Source organism: Oenanthe melanoleuca, chromosome 11 (genome assembly GCF_029582105.1).
Source record: "Oenanthe melanoleuca isolate GR-GAL-2019-014 chromosome 11, OMel1.0, whole genome shotgun sequence".
Lineage (NCBI taxonomy): Eukaryota > Metazoa > Chordata > Aves > Passeriformes > Muscicapidae > Oenanthe > Oenanthe melanoleuca.
Genome location: NC_079345.1, coordinates 18661319 through 18683421, shown reverse-complemented (window position 1 = coordinate 18683421; position 22103 = coordinate 18661319). Strand labels below are relative to the sequence as shown.

At 43.1% G+C, this 22103-nt stretch overlaps 2 protein-coding genes across 3 annotated transcripts; one reads left to right on the top strand and one right to left on the bottom strand.

Moving 5' to 3' along the window:
- Positions 1-7108: 7108 nt before the first annotated feature.
- On the bottom strand, positions 7109-8892 carry CIAO2B (cytosolic iron-sulfur assembly component 2B). Its single transcript, XM_056500738.1, has 5 exons — positions 8687-8892; positions 8534-8613; positions 8321-8446; positions 7814-7859; positions 7109-7328 (listed from the first exon to the last, which is right to left on the bottom strand). The coding sequence occupies exons 1-5, from the start codon at positions 8823-8825 to the stop codon at positions 7231-7233; spliced, it is 489 nt and encodes a 162-aa protein (XP_056356713.1). The 5' UTR covers positions 8826-8892; the 3' UTR covers positions 7109-7230.
- A 1502-nt stretch (positions 8893-10394) lies between these two features.
- LOC130257830 (fatty acyl-CoA hydrolase precursor, medium chain-like) lies at positions 10395-20270 on the top strand. Of its 2 annotated transcripts, XM_056500719.1 has the most exons (13): positions 10395-10755; positions 11259-11463; positions 11827-11965; positions 12229-12362; positions 12852-13005; positions 13250-13351; positions 14107-14205; positions 14680-14820; positions 16008-16088; positions 16959-17106; positions 17709-17858; positions 19588-19660; positions 19804-20270. In XM_056500719.1, exons 1-13 carry the CDS (start codon positions 10680-10682, stop codon positions 19991-19993), a joined length of 1692 nt encoding a protein of 563 aa, XP_056356694.1. In that variant the 5' UTR covers positions 10395-10679; the 3' UTR covers positions 19994-20270. The 2 variants fall into 2 exon arrangements, with proteins under 2 accessions (XP_056356694.1, XP_056356695.1); XM_056500720.1 differs by lacking the exon at positions 19804-20270 and having other exon boundaries at positions 17709-17916; positions 19588-19636.
- Positions 20271-22103: the final 1833 nt, after the last annotated feature.

Here is a 22103-nt window from a genome sequence, read left to right as displayed (position 1 = left end):
AATCTTTGAAAAGTCCTACAATCTTATTACCCAGGATCCATCTGAACCTTTCACCACATTTGTGGATAGAGTAATCCAGGCCTCTGAAAGACAGTGTTCTGATGATATAGCTCGCCCATTAATGATACGGGACATAATTGAAAATAATGCCAATACAGAATGTAAAAAGGCCATTAAAGCCATGGCAAAGGAAAAACCAACAATGCCTGAAATGATTGATGCCTGTAACAAAATTGGAAGCCCACAGTCCCTAATTTTTCATTACATGGATGATTTATTGATAACAGCACCTACGCAGAAACAAATGGAGGAAACTCGGGACAGTGTTATTTCTGAAATCACAAAGGCAGGACTGGTAATTTCTGAATCAAAAATTCAAGAGACTGCTCCCTGGAAATACTTGGGTTGGAAATTAACAGAACAATCTATTGTACCCCAAAAAATACAAGTCCGAACGGAGGTCCACACTTTACAGGACCTGCAGCAGCTTTTAGGTGAAATCAACTGGGTCAGACCTGTGTTAGGAATTACTGCTGATGAACTTGCTCCACTTTTTGACTTGTTGAAAGGGGACAATAACATCAGATCACCTAGATCACTCACACCTGAAGCGTGCAAAGCCTTAAAAAGAATTACAGAAGCCCTGCAGAACAGGCAGGCACATCGCTGTATCCCAGAGAAACCCTTTTTTCTTGCAATTTTAGGACAAGAGCTGAGACTGTGTGGTCTAATCTTTCAATGGGACCCTTCTCAAAAAGATAATTTGTTAATAATTGAATGGGTTTTTATTTCTTACAGGTCATCCAAAACAATTCTCACACCTTTAGACATGATGTCTCAAATAATCATCAAAGGTAGAGCAAGGCTTCTTTCAATAGCAGGTTGTGAATTTGCAATTATCTATTTGCCCATAAAGAAAGCTTATTTTGAGTGGGCAATGCAAAAGTCAGAGGACCTGCTGTATGCCTTGCTTAATTTTCCAGGCATTTGCTCCATTCATTATCCAGCACACAAAATGATCAAAGCTAAATTATGCTACAAAGAAAAGCCTCTGATCAGTGAAGAACCTTTAGAAGCAATTACTGTCTTCACTGATGGTTCAGGGCAAACACACAATTCGGTAGTCACATGGCAAAATATGAAAACAAAAACTTGGGAACAAGATGTTCAAAAAGTTGAAGGTTCTCCTCAAATTGTAGAATTAGCAGCTGTTGTAAGGGCTTTTCAGCTCTTTCCAGAACCTTTCAACCTCATAACTGACTCAGCATATGTTGCTAATATTGTCAAAAGGATTGAGGGATCAGTTCTAAAGGATGTGAACAATGATAAGTTATGTCTCTGGCTCACCTGTCTTTACCAAATCCTATCTCACAGAACTAATCCTTATTTTATTTCCCACATAAGGGCCCATTCGGGCCTCCCAGGATTTATGGCAGAAGGGAATGCTCACGCAGATGCATTGGCATCAGCTGCTTCTGATGAGGAAGATGCAGCAGACATTAAAAATGCTACCTCAGTGCTTGCTGCAACTCTGCCTAATACTATTGAACAAGCTAAATTAAGCCATGCATTTTTTCACCAAAATGCACAGGCAATTAAGCGAGATTTTCACATTACCTTAGAGCAAGCACAAAATATTGTACGAGCTTGCCCAGATTGCCAGCTAGTTCTGCCGCTTCCTGCTACAGGAGCCACCAACCCAAGAGGGTTGGAGAGCTTGCAGAAATGGCAAACAGATGTTACAAAGTATCCCTCTTTTGGGATGCTTAAAAACATCCATGTCTCTGTTGATACATTCTCAAATGCGGTTTTTGCTTCTGCGCATACAGGGGAAACAGCTAAGCATGTTTGCCAGCATTTCTCACAAGCCTTTTCTTATCTAGGCATCCCCCAAGAAGTCAAAACAGATAACGGACCTTCTTATGCCTCACATGAATTGGCTACATTTTTAAATGAATGGGGTATCCGCCATACATTTGGCATACCCCATTCACCCACAGGTCAGGGAATAATAGAAAGGACACACCAAACTTTAAAACGCATTTTAGATCAACAAAAAGGGGGAAGTGGGCTAGCCACACCCCACACAAGGTTAAATAAAGCATTGTACGTTTACAATTTTTTGAACAGCTCTGCAGAAGAGCCAGATCCTCCTATTTATAGACACTTTTTAAACAACAAAAAAGCAAAATTGAAAGAGCACCCTCCAGTTTTGGTTAAAAACTTAGAAACAGGACGAATAGAGGGACCATACAACCTCATAACATGGGGAAAGGGGTTTGCATGTGTCTCTACAGATGCAGGACTCAAGTGGATTCCAGCGAAGAATGTGAAGCCCTACTGCTCTGTGAAGCCTGCTGAAGCCTCCACATCAGCCAGTGATCCTGCAAGAAGAAGCCAGGAAGCAAGCACCCAGACCTGAACTGTGCAGAATCATCAGGAGAAAGTGATCTGCCAGAAACAGCTCAAGGATGGAGTTTTATCGATTACGTGAATGCATGTTGCTTTTCTTTTGTTCTTGTTGTTTTTTCTTTTGTTTTTGTAGCGAAGCTTTACCCATAAGTCAACCAAAGACAAACATTTGGGTTAATTTAGCCAAGACTGCTGGTTCTGATACCATTTGCTTATCCAACACAAGTCCTGAAAAACCCTTTGCAACCTGTTTGGTTGGAGTACCTTTCCCAAAAGGTTTTGATAATGTTACCCTTAAGAGGTATTGGCCATATGATGATCCTCATGCATCCCCAACTCTCAGCAAAAAATATCAACCTTACATTGACAATTCTAAAGTTGACAAATCTGATCTCCAAGAGCTTGAAATTTTAGGTTCAGTAACCATGGGCAACTGTTACATATTTCATCTTATGGAAGGAGACAGTCCTCATTTAAATGTTACCCCATATCACCCAGTTTATAGCAATGTGACTTTTTGGTGTAATCAAACTAAACTTCTCACATACTCTGAGCCGCACGCAAGTCAATCTAGCAAACTTCCAATACGATTTCCCAAAGGAATTTGGCTCATTTGCGGAGACAGAGCCTGGCAAGGCATACCCGCATATATAGAGGGTGGCCCTTGTGCTCTGGGACAGCTCACAATACTTGCACCCAGTGTTAAAGAGGTAGTCAAAAAGAAAAATAGAAAAATTAGATCCGCCACAGGATATCATTATGAAAGTGACTGTGACAGTGACTTTCACCCATGGAGCACTGGACAATTAGTTGTCACAAGCCTCTTTTTACCTCAGCTGAGCTCTGCTACCGCACTGAAACAGTTAAACAAGTTGGGATGTTGGCTCAGTAAAGAAGTAAATGCCACATCAATTGCAATCAGTGACTTGCTGACAGATGAAGAGGCAGTAAAACATGCCACTTTACAAAACAGAGCTGCTCTTGATTTCCTTTTATTAGCTCATGGACATGGATGCAAGGATTTTCAGGGATTATGCTGCATGAATTTGTCAGATCATTCCGTTTCCATTCATAAACAGCTACAAAATCTAAAGGATTTGGCTGACCAAATCACAACAAATTACCCCACCTGGCTAGACAGTTTGTTTGAAGGTTGGAACTTTACATCTTGGCTAAAGGAACTCTGTAAGATAGGTTTGTTTATTCTAGTAGTAATAATTGTAGTTGTAATATTTGTACCCTGCATTCTCCATTGTACGCAAAAAATGATAACGAAGGCAGTATCTAATGTATTAGTGGTTGAACAAAACGGGGGAGATGTTGGAGAGGATGAAACTGAGGAATCTTGCAAATATGAATGCTCAGATTCTGGGAATATAGAAACCATGGATGAAATTGAAATGAAAGCCACGTTTGAGATACCAAGCCCTAGTTACTGAATAACCAGGTATACAATGGGATGGCTCACCGAAGCCAATCCACTCTTAACTAAACAATGCTTTTGGCCAGAGGGCAAGGCCAAAAGACACAAAAGACTGACCTGCACCCAAAGATTAGATCTTAGAGTTTAGAATGTCACATGCTATGCTAATGTAAGATTTCCTATAGGCTGTATGTAAATGCTATAGAATTAGTATTTTGTATTAGATTGGTTTTTAGGAATTAGAATATTCATGATGGAAGTGGATTTATTGTGTTACAAACGGGAAGTCGCTCTCTTTTCTTTTCCTCTTCTCTTCCTCTCTTTACCCTCCTTCTTCTCTCTTTCTCTCCCCCTTTTTATCTCTTTAATCTGCACGTGGCTGTGCCGGGCAGCTCCTTGCAGACTCCCTTATAATAAACTGCAACTGTAGCTTTTAGCATTTACAGAGCGTCTGAGTCTTGTCCCTGGCGTCCACCCTGATACAAAGAATCCAGGAGTCTCTCGCACCTGGGGGCACACTGGGAATGGGGAATGCCATCCTGTCACCCCTGGGAGCACACTGGGAGTGGGGAATGCCATCCTGTCACCCCTGGGAGCACACTGGGAGTGGGGAATGCCATCCTGTCACCCCTGGGAGCACACTGGGAATGGGGAATGCCATCCTGTCACCCCTGGGGGCACACTGGGAATGGGGAATGCCATGCAGTTACCCCTGGGAGCACACTGGGAATGGGGAATGCCATCCAGGTACCCCTGGGAGCACACTGGGAATGGGGAATGCCATCCTGTCACCCCTGGGAGCACACTGGGAATGGGGAATGCCATCCAGGTACCCCTGGGAGCACACTGGGAATGGGGAATGCCATCCTGTCACCCCTGGGAGCACACTGGGAATGGGGAATGCCATCCTGTCACCCCTGGGGGCACACTGGGAATGGGGAATGCCATCCTGTCACCCCTGGGAGCACACTGGGAATGGGGAATGCCATCCAGGTACCCCTGGGAGCACACTGGGAGTGGGGAATGCCATCCAGGTACCCCTGGGAGCACACTGGGAATGGGGAATGCCATCTGGCCACCCCTGCAGACTCTGCCCAGAGCTCAGGAATGTGAAGCAGATGTCTGCTCCTGGCATTTTTCCTGGACTTTAACGAGACTGTGTTCAACACAGCTGCTCCAAAGGGTCATAGTTTCTCTTTTTTCTCTATTACAAAACATTCCAGAGGCTAATTTAGGGTCCAAATATGGAATACTAAGCATCTGAAAAGACGTATTTCTAAAAAATGAGTATTTTCTTCCCCCACTTTGTCTCCATACAACAGAAACCAGGTAATGGTCATCAAAAGCAGGATGGAAGGTTTTCACCAGAACATTACCAGTACTTTATCAGCAAGTACTGAGCCCAAGGAGCCTGGACAGGAGAGGCTGGGGCCTTCAGAAAAGTCACTGTGGTTGTCTCTGTCATAAATACAACAGATCTAAAGTAATCAGATTCTTCATCCCTAAATAGAAGTCAGTTCTTGTTTGAAAATCCACAGCAGATTCCCCTTACTGAAAAGTCATCCCCCAACTATCAACTATAAGCATAAACCATCAATCACATTCTGCTGCTTCTCTGAGAAGGTAAATGGTACAAAGTGCATCCCCAGGGCTGCTGTGCACAGTGTGCTTCACGAGGCAAGTGCCAACACCCCAATAAATTACCTAACACTAGTATTATGTAGTGGTGAAGCCAAGCAGAGAGCTTCAGCAAAGCACTGTTTACTGGTCCCTTCTCTGGTTGGAGTGCATTTGCTGGCAGCTTAGTCATCCTCCTGTTTTCCCCCTGGCATATATGTGCAATTCCTTCTTCCCCAAAATCTGAGGGCAAAATTTGTTTTCTTTTAAAGAGCACCCAGAAACCAGAAAGCAAAATCAAACACCCAGACGTGGTGCCCAGGAGCTGCCTGCATGCATTAGCATGGCTGGAGTTTCATCTGTGGTGCAACATTGGCAATGTCAGAACTAATCAGTTCAGTGATCCAACAAGAGGCAGAGGAAAGCTGGGTCCTTCTGTTCCTTGCCCAATATTAATATTACATAAATACTGTCTTTACTTGCAGTTTCATTCATACATCCCAGCAGTGCTGCCCATTCAGAGGATGCTGAGCCAAGTGAGCAGGCTGATGCTGAGCAGGGTTTCTGCAGCCCTGTGCAGACAGGGAGGCTCAGTTCTGAAATGGGAAACTCTGCCTTTGTTTCTCTCCTGCTCTGCTGTGTGGCTTTGGATGTCACACCTGGAGCACTGGACTGGACTATTAGGCTGAGCTTTCCACAGTGTCCATAAGCTTCACCCCTTTCAAACAGCACCTGAGACCCTCCCAGAGAAAATGCTACTGGAGTACAAAGCACTACCATCAAACTGGTGAGCACAGCCTGTATTTTCAGAAAGTGTATTTCTTATTTTCCAGATAAGTGATGGCAAACAAGGCAACATTGTAATGGGTGCATGCTCCAAAATACCCAACAGGATTTAATAACTGGTTGTTATTTTTCCATGTGGTTTCCACGTGGTAGAGACATCTTTTACAAATATTCAAATTAGTTCTTAATGAGTTTTTCCATTGTCAATGTCTGCCAAAGACAACAGTTTAGTGAATGCCACAGTCCCAAACCAGGCTGGGTTTTTAGCATTAAATCTCAAGGCATTTAGACCAAAACTTGTCCCTTAGCTGTCAAACACTGCCAGGAGAGTCTTTCAGCAGAGCCTGCTGGGCTGTTCATACTGAGAACTGGTAATGGCTCCTGTATTGCAGGTGCACAAATAAAACCCCCTTCAAAGATACTGTATTTCCTATCACAATTAAGTAGTAATTTAAAATAGTTCATGTTTTATACAGGTCTAAAGAACCCTCCACATTTGCCTAATCTAAGATAATTAAAACCAGATATATGATTTGGAAGTGTGGACACTTACTGCTAATTGTCCTCCAACTTTGCACACACCAGCTTGTACCACTTGTGATGTCTGAAAGTAAACTGTATTAGCAGTCTGAAACTGTCCCAGGAATCTAAAGATTTTAACTAAAAGTTATCTTGGTGCACTTGTGAAGTCCAGTGTATAACTTATTTTTAGTAGTGAGAAACCAGTAAAAAACAGGTTGAAAAAATATTTTAATGGAAAATTGTACCTATGCAATGACTCATACAATTAAAAAGACAATTTTCATTATATTTTGTAGCTGTCTGTAAGTTAACTCCCCATACAGTATTTTCTGAAAAAGCAAAGAAACGTTTCCTCAAGAGAATTTCAGTGATTTTATTTTGCTCATAGATTTATGTAAATTGCAACATCATCACTTATATACAAAATCAGTTTAACAGATGAGAATACCAATGATTTCCTCACCAGGCCATTATGACCGAGCAGACAAACACTGATTCACCACCTCCAGCAGGTGAGAGTTCTCCAAAGCAGCTGCCACACGTTCTTTATCAGCGAGCTGTTTATTAACTGTGCAGGAAAAACCCACCAGGAACCAGTCAGGACACTGGGACTCGGTGTCTTCACACTGAGCCACACAATCACTGTTGCCATGGAGCTGCAGCTCTCAGGAAGCCAAGTGCAGCCCAGAGCTGCTGTCTCAGGGCAGAGCCTCTGTCATCACAGCTTTGCAGTGAGCTGGCTGTGATTCAGCAGCAGGGAGCTGCTCTGGAGGTGCAACACAAGAAATCCCTGTTTGCCTCCCCTTTTCTGAGTGACTGGGAAATCAGTGACTGTCTGAGAGTGCTGGCTGCCTGAGGAGATGTTTAAAGAACACCACAAGACAATCTAATCAACACTCCATGTTCCTGTTCTGGAACACCCCCCAGAATCTGACGCACAGAAAGTCCCAGACACTGAGCAGCAGCTCTGCAGCTGTGGGAATCTCCCTCCTCGACAATTTTCAAGAATAAAACAAATATAAAGACCACACAAGAGAGGACTAAAGGCCTTACCTGCATGCTCAGAGGCATGTGTTCCTGGTGTTATATGAACATCCAGCTGAAACAGCAGCACAAAAGAAACAGGGGATGAGCTCAACAAAACGTCTGAAGGTTAAGTTCAAACTAATAAGAATAGGACAGTAAAAAAACGAAGGGAGAAAGGACATTCTTGCCACTATCAGTTACTCTACACAACTGAATAAAACAGAAGCCTAAAACCGCAGAGTATTCAGCATTTGCATGTGCTTAAGCCTGCTTCAGGCAAGGGTGAGACCCCTCCTCCTGCCCCAGAGCAGCGCAGTGATTCCCCCAGAACCCCCAGCCCATGAGAGCAGCCCCAGAACCACAGCTGTGCTGACACTTCAGCCCACTGCCCTCTCTCCTTCCTGCACTCTCCCTCACACAAAACGTGAAAAAACCTCCCGTTGTTTTTCACTGCAAACTAGTTAGCGCTTATTTTTTTTATTTTTTCCAAACGCAACCCCCGCGTTTTGCTGGTCCAGTGATGCGGCTGCTCACCTTGAACCTGTCGGGCAGGGAGCGGAGCAGCTTGACCTTGATGGAGAGGCCGATGAGCGTGGCCATGCTGCAGTGCGGGATGGTGGGCGTGAACTCCACCGACACCGTGCTCTCGGCATCGTTCACCTGCCAAAAACACAGAAACCCGCCAATTCCGCTCGCCCATACATCTGCTCACTGACATTTTCCAGTACTGCGTTATTGGGATCTCACTTTCACTCGCACTTGCTCGACGACGTTGAGCTCCTCCAGGGTGAGCGGGTGCTCGGGGTCATTGATGGAGCGGATGAGATGTGCGGGTTAAGGAAAGCGGCGCTGCCCTGCCCACACAGCCCGGCCCGCCCCGCCCGCCGCTCCGCAGGATATCGAAGATCTCCCGGTCGTCGATGGCGTCGGGCAGCTCATCGTCCTCCTCGCGGGCGGTCACGGGGCGCTCCCCGGAGCGGCGGTAGATGAGGGGGTTCGCGTTCTCCAGCGGCGCCGCGCCCGCGCCCGGGCCCACCATGGCGGCACCGCACCGGAACCGGAACCGGAGCCGGAAGCGGAAGCGGCCCGGAGCGCGCGGGGCCCTGGAGGAGCGGGGCGGGGCCGGTTCCTGGGCGGGGCCGGGTGTGAGCGGGGCGGGGCCGGGCCCGGTTCTGGGCGGGGCCGGGCCCGGTTCTGGGCAGGTCCGGGTGTGAGCGGGGCGGGGCCGGGCCCGGTTCTGGGCGGGTCCGGGTGTGAGCGGGGCGGGGCCGGTCCCGGTTCTGGGCGGGTCCGGCTGTGAGCGGGGCGGGGCCGGTCCCGGTTCTGGGCGGGGCCGGCTGTGAGCGGGGCGGGGCCGGTCCCGGTTCTGGGCGGGGCCGGCTGTGAGCGGGGCGGGGCCGGGCCCGGTTCTGGGCGGGGCTGGGTGTGAGCGGGGCGGGGCCGGGCCGGTTCTGGGCGGGGCCGGGTGTGAGCGGGGCGGGGCCGGGCCGGTTCTGGGCGGGGCCGGGTGTGAGCGGGGCGGGGCCGGGCCGGTTCTGGGCGGGTCCGGCTGTGAGCGGGGCCGGTCCCGGTTCTGGGCGGGGCCGGTCCCGGTTCTGGGCAGGTCCGGGTGTGAGCGGGGCAGGGCCGGTCCCGGTTCTGGGCGGGTCCGGGTGTGAGTGGGGCGGGGCCGGTCCCGGTTCTGGGCGGGTCCGGCTGTGAGCGGGGCCGGTTCCCCGGAGCGCGGCTGAGCTGCAGCCCCGGGCTGGAGGCGAATGGAGTCGGCGGTGCCGTGTCCGCCAGCGGCCTCCGAGCTGGGCCCGCTGCTGCCAAGGATGCTCCGATTAAAGTTGGTTATGTGATAATTGAGAAATGAAAATATATGATTAAACCCATTTTGTTTAAATACCCGTTATGAATATTGTATATTGAATGTTGTATAGCAGTTTGTAAAAGAAAAAAAAAAAAGGGTTTCCATAGTCTGAAAGATTTTTTTGCAGAATCAGATTTCCTGCCTTTGTGTAATCAATTACAACCTGAAAGGTTTTTTCAGAATCAGATTTCCTGCCTTTGTGTGATCAATCACACACTATCTGCTAAAGCTCAGACTTCCCACTTCTCCTGTTTTTTATCTGCCAAGACCAGATGGTTACATGACCAATTGTCCCAAGAGCTGTCCCACGGAAGTTTAAAGTTTCTTTCACTATCACTGCTCACCTTGCAGAACTACTACAACAAAACAATAACAATTATTGATTACTACAAGGAAAATCAGACTATAAAAAGGGAGCTGCAAACCAAGTTCTGTGGAAGCAGAGTGGGCGGTGACCCCTCACATTTTCCCCAGGGCGCTGCTTGCTCTGTCTGTATAAAATAAAGTAATTATATTTTGCTAAATATTGACACTTTTGTTTCTCACATGCTCCCCGTTTTGAGGAGTCAAACAAAAATAAAACACGGAAATTTAAACCGGAGTTATATACTGTGGCGATGACACACTTTAGCTTCATACACCCCTCTAAAGGGGGATCAAGGCAAGAATGAACTATTTGGATTTGGTTTTTTTGTTTTTTGTTTTTTTTTTTTTTTTTTTTTTTTTTTTTTTTTTTACTGTTTCTAGTTTTGCAATCTAGAGATTACAGATAACCCCTAGTAGGGCTGGGGTTTTGTTGCGTTGCCGTGGCGGTGTTTCGGTGCGGTTTTGCTGTTCCAGGGGTTTTTAGGACGAGCCCCGCAGCCCGTTCCGCCGGGCCCGTTCGCGCTGCAGTGACGGGCGGGGCTGGGCAGCGCCAGCGCCCGGTCACTCGCGGTGCTCCGGGCTCGCTCCGTGCGCCCAGTGCCCCGGCTGGACCTTTGTCCCCTCTCCTTCCGCTTAAAACCGGGCAGAATCACCGGGAGCCGACAGGGTGCAAGGATGTCTCCGCTGAGCCCGATCGCGGTGCTTTGCGCCGTGCTTTGCAAAGCCGCGCTCCTGGTGAGCGGGACAGAAGGTGAGCCCCGCGATTTGTTGTTGCTGCACCAACGAGTTCCGATGATTTTTTCAAAGGCAGTAAATCTCTTATGCTCTCCAATCTGCAAAACTGCCTTCATGACTGGTCTTGTGACATGAAAATGTTTTTTAAATGATTTAATGAAAAGAAAGCTTTCTGTCTTTTTTAAAAGATAGAAAGCAGCAACATTTCTGAATTCTCTAAACAAAAAACAATTTAAGATCTTGTTGAATGATAAATTTAGGAAATTTTAATGGTTCTGGTATTTGCTCAGTGACTAAACTCTGCCGTACCTAGCTCCAGGTGTCACTGGCAGGAGGGTTTGGCAGTGTCTGTCACTGTGCCAAACCAAAATGAAAACTGAACAAAATTGAAAGGAATAAGCTGAAATGTCCTAAATTAAACAGTCAGTTAAAAATACTTAATCGAAAAGTTCTGTGTGATAATTATGAAGATGGGGTCTAATTTGTGGTTTTTTGTTTTTTACCTTTTGTCTTGCTTAGGACAGAGTGGTGCTGAGCCAGAGGTGACTATTGCACTTGGACGGCTCAAAGGAACACAGACAAATGTGAAGGGGACTGACAAGCTTGTGAATGCTTTCCTTGGAATTCCTTTTGCAAAAGCCCCTCTGGGACCTTTGAGGTTTTCCCCACCTGAACCACCTGAACCCTGGACTGGTGTGAGAGATGCAACTTCTCACCCACCACTGTGAGAGCTGTTCATTTGTAGCTAGAACCTGCCCATGCTGGTCAGAGCTGTGGTTATTGGGGAGAAGCCTGGTTTTGCTGAGGAGTTTATATTTGGTAGTGGATACACTTCCAGTACTGGAGTATTTCTAGTACAGGTGTGGAGATGTACTTTTACAGGCTGCATCTCTCAAAAATTGAAGCACCCTGTAGGGATTCAATTCAGCCAGGGACAAAAGAAGTATGTTTTTTCTACCATTGTTACATTGATGCTAATACAGATTTAGTACTAATAATTGTGCTGCCTTTTTTTTTTTCCCTTGCTTTTTTTTTCTTGCCTTTTTTTTTTTTTTTTTTTTTTTTTTTTTTTTTTTTTTTAATGAAGTTGTCCTCAAGATCTATCCATGTTGAAAATAGCTGAAAAAAACTTTAAAGAAAAACACATTGCATTCCAAACTTCTGAGGACTGTTTGTATCTGAGTGTCTACAGCCCTGCTGGCTCAAGCAAGAAGGACAAGTTACCTGTATGTAAACCATTGAACAAACTTGTGCTTTATAAAGCTTGCAAGAAATGATTGCTCCTAAGAGACTTAATTGCTTTTGAAAATGTGATGCTGCACAAGCAGAAATAATATTACCATTAAAATTCAAAGTCTACCAATCTGAAACTCAGCAGCCATCATCCTTCAGTGATTTGATGTTCCTAATTCTCTGATGTTGTTTTCCTTTTTAAAGTGAAATCTGCAAGCCAGTGCATAAAGGTGTGTCTCACCCTTTTGTTTCCAAGGTAATGGTGTGGATCCATGGAGGCAATTTTATATTTGGTGGTACTGCTCGGTATGATGGCTCTGCACTGTCAGCCTATGAGAATGTTGTGGTGGTAATAATTCAGTACAGACTGGGACTCCTTGGATACTTCAAGTAAGAACACCTATTTCACTTTTTACAAAGTACTTCATGTTTAAAGCATGGGTAGTTCTGTTTACTAAATCTGCTGAACTTCTATATCAGCTTCCCACCATTTCAATGGTTTAAATGTACATAATTCACCAACACCAGGACTTCAGAACACCGAGAAATGTCTGTACATTGCATGTGCATGGTTATGTGATTGCAGCCTGCTATCACATTTAGATATGCCCAGATAATAGCTGGGCTTATCTGGAGCTGGACAGGATGTTTGTTCTGGCCTTTGCTTCCATCCTCTGCTATGTAAAGCAAAAACTCAAGGTAGGGTAAAGGCCAGGGATGCAGCTGTGCAGAGGTGAGGAGAGAGAGGAGGGGAGTCAGGGGCCAAGGTGTGACCACGAGGGGCTGTGGTCACTCTGCACAAAACACAGGTTGCTGAGATTGCCCTTGCTGTGGCATTGTCACTGTTCCTGTGGAGTGCCTCTGCTGCTTCCATTTCAGTACTGGTGACGAGCACGCCCGGGGGAACTGGGCATACTTGGATCAGGTGGCAGCTCTTCGGTGGGTCCAAGGAAATATTGAGCACTTTGGTGGAGACCCAGCATCTGTCACTCTCTTTGGGATATCTGCAGGATCTTGCTCTGTTTTTGCACATGTAGGTATATAGTAAATAAAACTAAAAATCTTCAAAAGCTCAATTAATGTAACATTTCATGCTTAATCTGGTTTTTGAGAGTAAATTGAACAGCACATTGGTCGAAATCTGGAGATTTAGCAAATAAAGATGTATAATTCCCAACTGAATCCAGGAGCTGACTAGACTATAACTAGCATAAAGATATGTGGTAAGGATGTTAATATAGAATAAATACTTTTTTTTGTTCTTCCCTTCTTGGCAGGTGTTATCTCCTTTATCTAAGGGTCTCTTTCATAAAGCAATATCAGAGAGTGGAATTATAATTCCTCCCAGTAAAGATTTACATCTTTCAACAGATCTTGAGGTAAACTAATTTTTTTTTTATTTTAAAGTCTTTATAGCCTAAAATAGGATACTTCTATGTGATAACTTGTTTAAAAGAGAAAAGGGGGAAATCTCATTGCATACTGTGCAACAAAGTTGATCCAATTTATTGTTGCAGCACACCTGTTTAATTTCGGTCTGTTTGGTGTTTGAAATAGATTGTACAGCTGGATGATTATAACAGCTGTGAGCTGACAAAGGTATTTTCAGTCACACACATGCCAAGCTAGGCAAATGTCCATTTTCATACCCTCTGTACTCTATACAGTAACTGTGGCATTTATTATGGAAAGTTTAACAAGAATTCAGAAGAAGAATTCCGTTTTTTATTGACCTACAGTCTTTTAGGGAGGGCCTTTATGTGAAGTAAATTAATTAAATATAAAAATACCCCTTAAAATAAAATCACTTTCTATAAGTGTCTTTTAATATATTTTTCTGTAGTGGACATAGTAATAATGTAAAAATTTCTGAATTTTCCTTCCTTATTTGGTTTATGCTACAAGCTTGTATTATCTCTACAGCAAAGTTTGATAAACAGTGAATGGAAATACAGCAAGAAAGAGAGGTACACCAGAATGATTTCACTTTGTGGTCAAACTGTAGCATTTCTATAGTAAAATAAACCACTCAAAGATCTATCAAGCTCACCTAAATCTGCCACTAAATCAAGCTATTAACAGCAGTGTGTGTAATGGCTTTATAACAGTGCTTATCTTTGTTGATAATTTACAGAAAATTGCCAATACCTTCAAGTGTGAGGCGAGCAGTTCCCTCTCCCTGCTGAACTGCTTGAGGAAGCAGGAAGCAGAGCACATAATCCATAAAAGCAAGGTAGGTGAGACTTCATGGCAACAGAACTTTTTAATGGCTCACTTGCAAAACTTTAGCTCAGCCTCTGATCAGAGTTCATTGGTGGTCCATTCCAAAGTTGATTTTTCTTATCTTTTGCCAAAATACTCCTTAAATGTGGAAATCATTTCAGATGTAATTTCTCCCTGGAAGTTTCAGCAGAGTCACATCACCTGTGAAGTTGTGAGCAATGTTTGAGCATCCCTATGTTTTAATGTCAGAACAGCACAGGATCAGGAACCCATTACATTCCACTATGCCTTGACCCAGCCAGGCCTGCATTGTATACTCCTGTGCCAAACTAAATTTATGTTACAGTGGCTGTAGATCCTTGAATTTCTTAAAGCCCTTTTTTGCACTTAGGACATTTAATGTGGACATCTTACATGATTTGAAGGAAAAATTGGACATATTATTAACAACTGATTTGATCTCTTTTTTTCTCTCTTCCTTCAGGAAATCTCATTTTTACCCTTAGTTTTGGATGGAGTGTTTCTTAATAAGCCACCTGAAGAGATATTGGCTGCAAAAGAATTCAATGCAGTCCCCTACATGATAGGAGTCACCAACAATGAATTTGGCTGGAATATTAGATCGGTAATTTAATGTCTGTTCTTTATTTAAAAGTGTTTTTAATGTTTGTGTTAAGTGATAGCACAAGTCTTTGCACTGTTGGAAATACATAGAAGGTAAACATGACTTGCATCATGGCTCTGCAGTGATCCAGAACCACTGGGTCACAAGAGGGTGAGAGAGGCTTCATCCTGCAAGTTAAACTACATGGGCACATCAGTTGGGACATCAATTTTGTACAGTGTTTTCTTATCCTAAAATTTTAATCTCTCATCCAGGCAGAGAGAGGAAAAAGAATGCAACAATCAAGGACTTATTAATGAAAGACAAATAAAGCCAATCCTTTTCCCCACAAAGATCAGTAGTCAGGGTTTGTACATATTATGCTTAAAAATGTGCCACTGACCACCTAGACCAGTTTCCCCTGGGTATCATTACCAGCCTGCAGAAAGAGCTTTCATTTGAAAATCTCATCTGGGGCAGAGTGAGGGGACAATGCAGGTGTCCAGCCCTTTCTCTTGGGAACTCAGTGGATAACTCCAAAACCTGAGCAAATGCTCTCAGTGCAGAAAAACTGCAGGAGATGGATTTGTGTCCTCTCTCTTTCTTGCCTCTTTCTTTTATTTCCTAAATATTCCAGCTCCTTTCAGTAGTACAAAGCATTTGTTCTGAATCTAGGAAACAACTGTCACTGGGAGCGTGCTCGTTCCATGTCCCAGAAAAGCAATGCAAAGTGAAATCTGTTTCAATTTATTTTGCTGACAGAAGAGTTGTTTTATATAATGCTGTACAAGAGGAGGAACACTGCATTATTCTTATTTCAAATGGCTCAAACAATTGGACTAGAGACAGACTGACAGTGACTTTTAAGATCTCCCCCATCAGAATGAAAAGAAGCCTGTGAGATGGAAGCAGCTTTTTACTTCAACTCTGCCCTCACGTTTTTTAGTCTTACAAGTTTCTTAATGTTGATTTAAGAATAAACTGTGTATTAGGAATGGTTCATGTAGAAACCAAGGCAACATTTACTGCAGTAAATACAAGCTTTTCAAGACAGCTGCTGCATTGTGCTGCACTTTTGCATATGATATGATGCTTCAAAAGTGAACACCAGTAGTAAGAATTAATGGAATAATACAGTTCCATTGTTTAAAATAAGAGACATTTAAAGGTGCTAATAACGTTGGTTTTTTTTTTTCCTCTCTGTATAGACATCAAAAATGAAAAGTTTGAGGGAAATAGGAGATAGAAAATCAATTGCCTCAACTGTAGAAGTTTTCCTACCAATGATTGTAAGTACTGCTGCACTAATGTAATTTGAGAAGTGAATTTTCTTTTTCATGTAGGTAACAGATTTGGGTCTCACTGCTTGAGTCATAGTGTTACAGAGGACTGATGTTATGCTTTGGGGAGAGTCTCAGCAAAGTTGACAGGACCAAGGTGTATGGAATTACAAAGAAATAGGATTGAGTCAGGCCTGGGATTTGAGAAAAGGCCTTTTTCATTCTAGACCTCAACCAATACTTTTATCTTACATATTTGTGGGATTATTAATAGTAATAGGGTAATCAGTAATTACTAATAGTAATAGGGTAATAGTATCCCAAATATTAAGGTATCTCATGGCTAATCTTCTGCTTAGGAAGTTTCAAAGTGTGTTTTTCAGTGTGTTTAAAAGCTACATTAAATGCAGCTTTTAAAGTAGTTACTCCTAGTTTTGAGGTGTTATCTTTCAAGCAACAAATTTTAACCCTGAAAACTTACACTGTTGGATCTCCACTGTGTTTGGAGATCCCCTTGGTCTTGTCCTCTTGTCTAATGGTCCATAAATCTTTTAAGGACTGAGAATTTACTTTTATGATTCCCATCTCTCTTCTCCTGAAGAAAACAGAAGCCAAAGATACTGTCAGGAGAAATTGCTGGATCTACACTTATTCCTGTAGAGTTCTAACCCACATAAATCTGGTGCAAATTTGACCTGAGGTGGTTGGTTTGTTTGGAATTTTCTGCCCACAAAAAGTGTGAATAGGTTTTGATTCCCATCAACATGGGTGCTGTCCTGGACATTTGTGCCTTTGCAGAATCTCAGAAGTTTAAAAAATGGCAATTTTAGCTTCTAATTCAGATAGTGATTGTTTGTCTGTTTGTTTCTTGTCTCATAGGATGTACCCTCAGATTTTCTGCCCATGATCTTGGATGAGTATCTGGGAGACACAGAGGACCCTGCAGAGCTCCGGGACGGATTCCTGGACCTGCTGGGGGACATGGCAATTGTCATGCCAGCCATTAAAGCACTGAATTATCATAGGGGTAAGCTGATCAACAGCAGTGGGACACTCAAACCTCCTACTGCAGGCTGCATCAAATGATGCAGATACAAATCCTGTCATATGCAGGCAGCCCTTCTTGAGATGCCCTCTGGGCACATGAGGAATGATACAGGTCTGCAGGGTTGTGCATAGTCCCTTATCTCTGTATCAGTGTCTTGCACTGTGCTCATAATCACAGTATATTGAGAGCAGAGCATGGTAACACAGGTAAATGTTTGCTAACTGACGTATGCAGGCTCTAAAGTCAAAGCACATCAAAGCAACCTTTGTCCTTTGGCCCATGGCTACTTGGGACATCAGCTCTGTGGTCTGTAAATTTTTGGGTGTTTAGGTGTAGGCAAGCCGTGCCAAGATACTCAAAAGTGGAAATAATTTGATAATTTGTTTTCTGTAAGTTTCCTTAGGGTGGACCTTCCAGTTTTATTTTTTTGTATGCAAGTACTGAGTTCATCATTTGAATGTAACAATTATGCTAGAGATGTGCCCAGTGTAAAGCTTTGTTTAAAGTAGTATTTTAAACAGCTGATGACAGCTGTAGTTTATGTATCTCTTCTGTAACTCTCTAAATGTTATGTCTTGCAGAGTCTGGAGCTCCTACCTACTTCTTTGAATACCAGCACCGGGCAAGTGCATTCAGGGATAGCAAACCAGACTATGTGAAGGCTGACCATGGGGATGAAGTTGGTTTTGTCTTTGGGGGGCCGTTTCTGGCCGGGGACATCCAGCTCCGCAGTAAGGAACAGACACCACTCACTCCTGAACTGGTCCTGTAGCCCCTGGCATTTCTCTAGTCAGTGTTCTATTCATTTTCATCATATAAAAGTGCATATATTGGCAGTGAGACCAAGCCATAAGCCTTTCTCCTGGCAGAATTAGTCTTATGCACTTAACCATCTTCTCCATCTTCTCTCCTTTATAGTTTGCTCATTCTGGAGCACAATGAGTTTCACATCTTGTCAGCAATTCAGCAAATAAGATATTTGCTAGAAAATTCACTGTCATTATCCCAGCACTGTGCATGAATTTACCAAATAGCTTTGGCTGAAAATGAAATTGAAAGAAAGTCAATTAAACTTGCAGAGAGTGCTTGGGAAGCAGGAAATCCAGGATCTCTTCTTTTCCTGAGGAGTGTAGGCCAATGTGTCCTCCTTTCCAGGAAATCCCACAGGCTGTCAGGCTCCACAGAATGGGGGACTTGGTCTCTTTTGAAGACAGTGATTCCAGCTGTGCTCAGAGCAAGTTGTGGAGTTCCAGTGTTTCATTTTCTGTGTGAAGATCTCATGGTTAGGTCTGTTTTGCCTCACAGTTCAATTAATGCTTGAGCATTTATTCAAATGGAATCAGTCCACTGAGGGAGGATTAAGGGTGTACTCCCTAGTTCCTTCTGGAAGAATCCCACGTTGTTACATTCCCAATGAATCTGCCAAACAGTTAAAAAACATGATGCCACTTCCTAAGGAACATTATGAATCCAGCAATAGCCTTTAATTACATTTGCCTAAGACAGTAATACTCAGCATGGAGTATTTTCTTTCCCATGGAACAGATTAGGAGCAGTTCTTATTCTGACAGAGACACAAAAATTCTGCTTATTTTAAGTGAATTTACTATTTTTTTTCCTTGCTTTTATTTTTGTCATTTGCACAGTAGTTCATAGTCTGGTCAAATCTTACATAAGTGAAAGTATTTCCTTTTACTCCTTTGAACTTTGGAGCAATCCAGCTATGTTGTAAAACCCTTTGTTAATCTGTTACCAGAGCCTTTACCTTCTGCTTATATACATATATATATTTTTTTTAATTTTTTTTTTTTTAACTTTACTTACCTTGGCACTAGAAAACACTACAGTTCTTTTCCTCTTTGCCTGAATTTATGAAGGGCTTTAAGGTACCAAACATTTTTCTTAGTGTATTGAGAAGCATTTATAATTAAAAACACGCAGGAACTGAAATAATTCTGACCTAGTGAGTTTATGTGTAACTATATTTAAAGAAATACTATTGAAGTGCTGAGAAATGGAGTGGCACCATCTTGTGTGAGAATGAAGAAATCTTTGCCTAGTCATGCTGTGAATAACAGGGAGAGTTTCAGTCCCACAAAACCAGAATGGGATCCAGGAAAGGGATCCAGCCATGTGGCCCATTCCTGGAGTTTTACTGGAATGCAGGACACATGGGAGTTTTTTGGTTCTGCTTCAATTTCCTGGAAGGTTACAGGCACACCACTTCATTTCCTTGTTCCTGAATTCCCTAATTTTTACAGTAGGGTAATTATGCTGAAATCATAAGGAGTGCTGAAATCCATGATGCTTCCTGTATTTACTGATGTTTTTGCTGGTCATGTGTCTCTCTTGCAATTGCCAAATTTTTACACCATATTCACACATGGAAATGCTGCTGCTGGAGTAGGAATGTCTTGATTTCTGCCACACAGAGTAACTGTTCTGTGTTTTTTCTTTCAGGTGAAGTTACAGAGGAAGAGAAGAACCTCAGCAGAACTCTGATGAAGTACTGGGCTAACTTTGCTCGAAATGGGTAAGAATCATGAGATTCATGACAGATATTGCTGCTTTGCACAGGCTCCATGGGGAATTGGCTGGTTTATTGATTCAGTCTTAACTTGTGTGATTGAATTCCCCTGTGACTGGAAAGGGCTTTTTCTTTCCTATTGCTTACAGAAATCCTAATGGAGAGGGTCTGGTTGAATGGCCATCTTACAACCTAAATGAAGAATACTTGCAGATAAATCTACAGCAAAAGAAGGACAGAAAGTTGAAAGAAAAGAAAGTAGAATTCTGGAAAAAAGTGATCCTTGAAAAGACAAATAAGAAAAGCACACAAAACATGAAGTTTAAATTAGAGTTATAGTTTACAGTCTAAACATGCACATAATTTGCAAATTATTAGGATATTTTAATAAAATACCTGAAGTATATTTGAGGATAAAAAATACATTTCCCTTCTTTTCACCTTTTCTTCCTAGTTGTCATACTTGCAATTATTCACTGTAAAAAGTCCAGTTGATCCTCACTTGTTAAATACAGCTACCAGATTTCCCCAATGCTCAGGTTTTTCTGTCACTTCCCCATGCCTGAAGACAGAAAGTAGCAGCAATGTTAATAAAGTGAAATCAGTGCAGACCCAATTTGTGAGTAAGACTCTCTTGATGCCAAGTTTGTCAGAAGTTTTGGTGTGGTGCAGATACAGAAATGTCCTCTGTGGAAAGAAGATGAAACTACAGAATGTTCTGCTTTGTCAGTTGGTTTTACAACTGAGACAGGAAAGTTCTGAGTGTCATGGTTCCTAGTCTGTAACATTAGTGCTGGAATTAAGACTTTTCACAAATGTTAGAAAAGAGAAAATTTCTGCAGTACCCCCAATTCTCTGCTTTCCCCCTCCCTTCAGCTCCCCTCTATATCTCTGGGATTTTAGGTTGTCCATGGCTAATAATCTCCTACAGCAACTAGCTACCATCCCTTCTTTCCAAATTACTTTAGTGAAAGAAGTAGGCTGGGATTTTCTACACATTCTTGCCCAAGTTCTATTGCCAGGCAGAACTCAGGAGCAGTGAGATGGTTATACCACTGCAGTTTTGGTAAGCAGAACTTCACTTCCTCCTAAGCATCTGTCCCTGCTTCTTTGTTTTAGCTCCTTTGTTGTGAGGGGAATATAGTTTCAAAATAGTCTTGCTAAATCTTCATTGCACAAACCCTTGATCTCCTTTAAAGGACATAAACAGATAGTGTTGCATGGGTGTGTACAGAATACAACCAAATCTTGTGTATGCAGAGTAGTGTGGTTGAATTTACTTCCCTGCACAGGCCAGCACCAAAAATAAATCACAGTGGAAAATGTCAGAAGATATTACTCATTTCTATGTAGAGATAAGCACTGTGATACTCTTATCTTATCCCAGAGCCCTCCTGAGGTGACATTCAGTCTGTGAAGCTGTCCAAGCTTCAGAGGCTCTAGCTCTAAGTTTTATATTCTGTAGTTTCATTGAATCTCCAGCAGGGGCTGTGATCTATTGAAATCAGGACAGGTTCATTAAAGTACAAAGAGGCAAAAGTCATTGTGTGGCAGGGTTCTTTGACCCCTGACTTATGCATTCTTCACTGATTGGGAGCAGACTGCAAAATCTCTTTAAATTAATGCCAGACAGGATTCAAGAATTGTACTCACCAGGTACTGTCCTCAGATTCTACAACTCCAGTCTGTGTCATGGGGGCAAGACTCTCCACATTTTCAAAGCATATAGGCCATGCTTGCAGATCCACCAAAGTATCTCCAGAAAAGGCTGTAGGGATCTAAAATCCCTTCTTTTGTTATCTTACTGTAAGTAAGAAGGGGGAGTTTGCAGAAACTGGTTTGCACACTTAATATTTTTCAGAATAGCTGCTTCCCTAAGCCTGTGGATGGAATATAAGCTCAGACTTTTTGCAGGGGGGGTACTTGAGAGAGAAGGAAAGATTGAAGAGAAAAGCTTGGAAATTAAAATAGTAATGAAGGGGGAAAATAAAAGGAAATTAAATTAGAAAATATGGAGTCTAGTAAAATCAGGAGATAGAAGATAAATTGGTTTTGGAAATGAAGTTTGTTGCAGCAAAAGGAGAGAGCAGCAGGTACATTACAGGGTATTTGGCTGTGCAGCAAAGGACCCCTCCTGCAGCTTGTGGGTCACAAGTGAGCTGAGGCACAAATGCCCACCAGTGTGGGAGCTGAGGCACAAGGAGGGATTCTTCAGCTCCACCTTCATGGAAACAGTATTCCCTTGCCAGGAACCAAAACAGAACAAGGCAAGAGGTGACAGTGAGAGAATTTACAGCAGCACCCAAGCAGGCAAACAGGAGGGCAAAGTTTACTCCTGTGCAGTGCTTCTGAGGTGTCTCAGAAACCTTCATCACTCAGATCCAGGTAAAAGATAACTTATTCTCAGCTCCATCACTGGTACCCCAGGCCTCTGTGCCATTAATTGCAT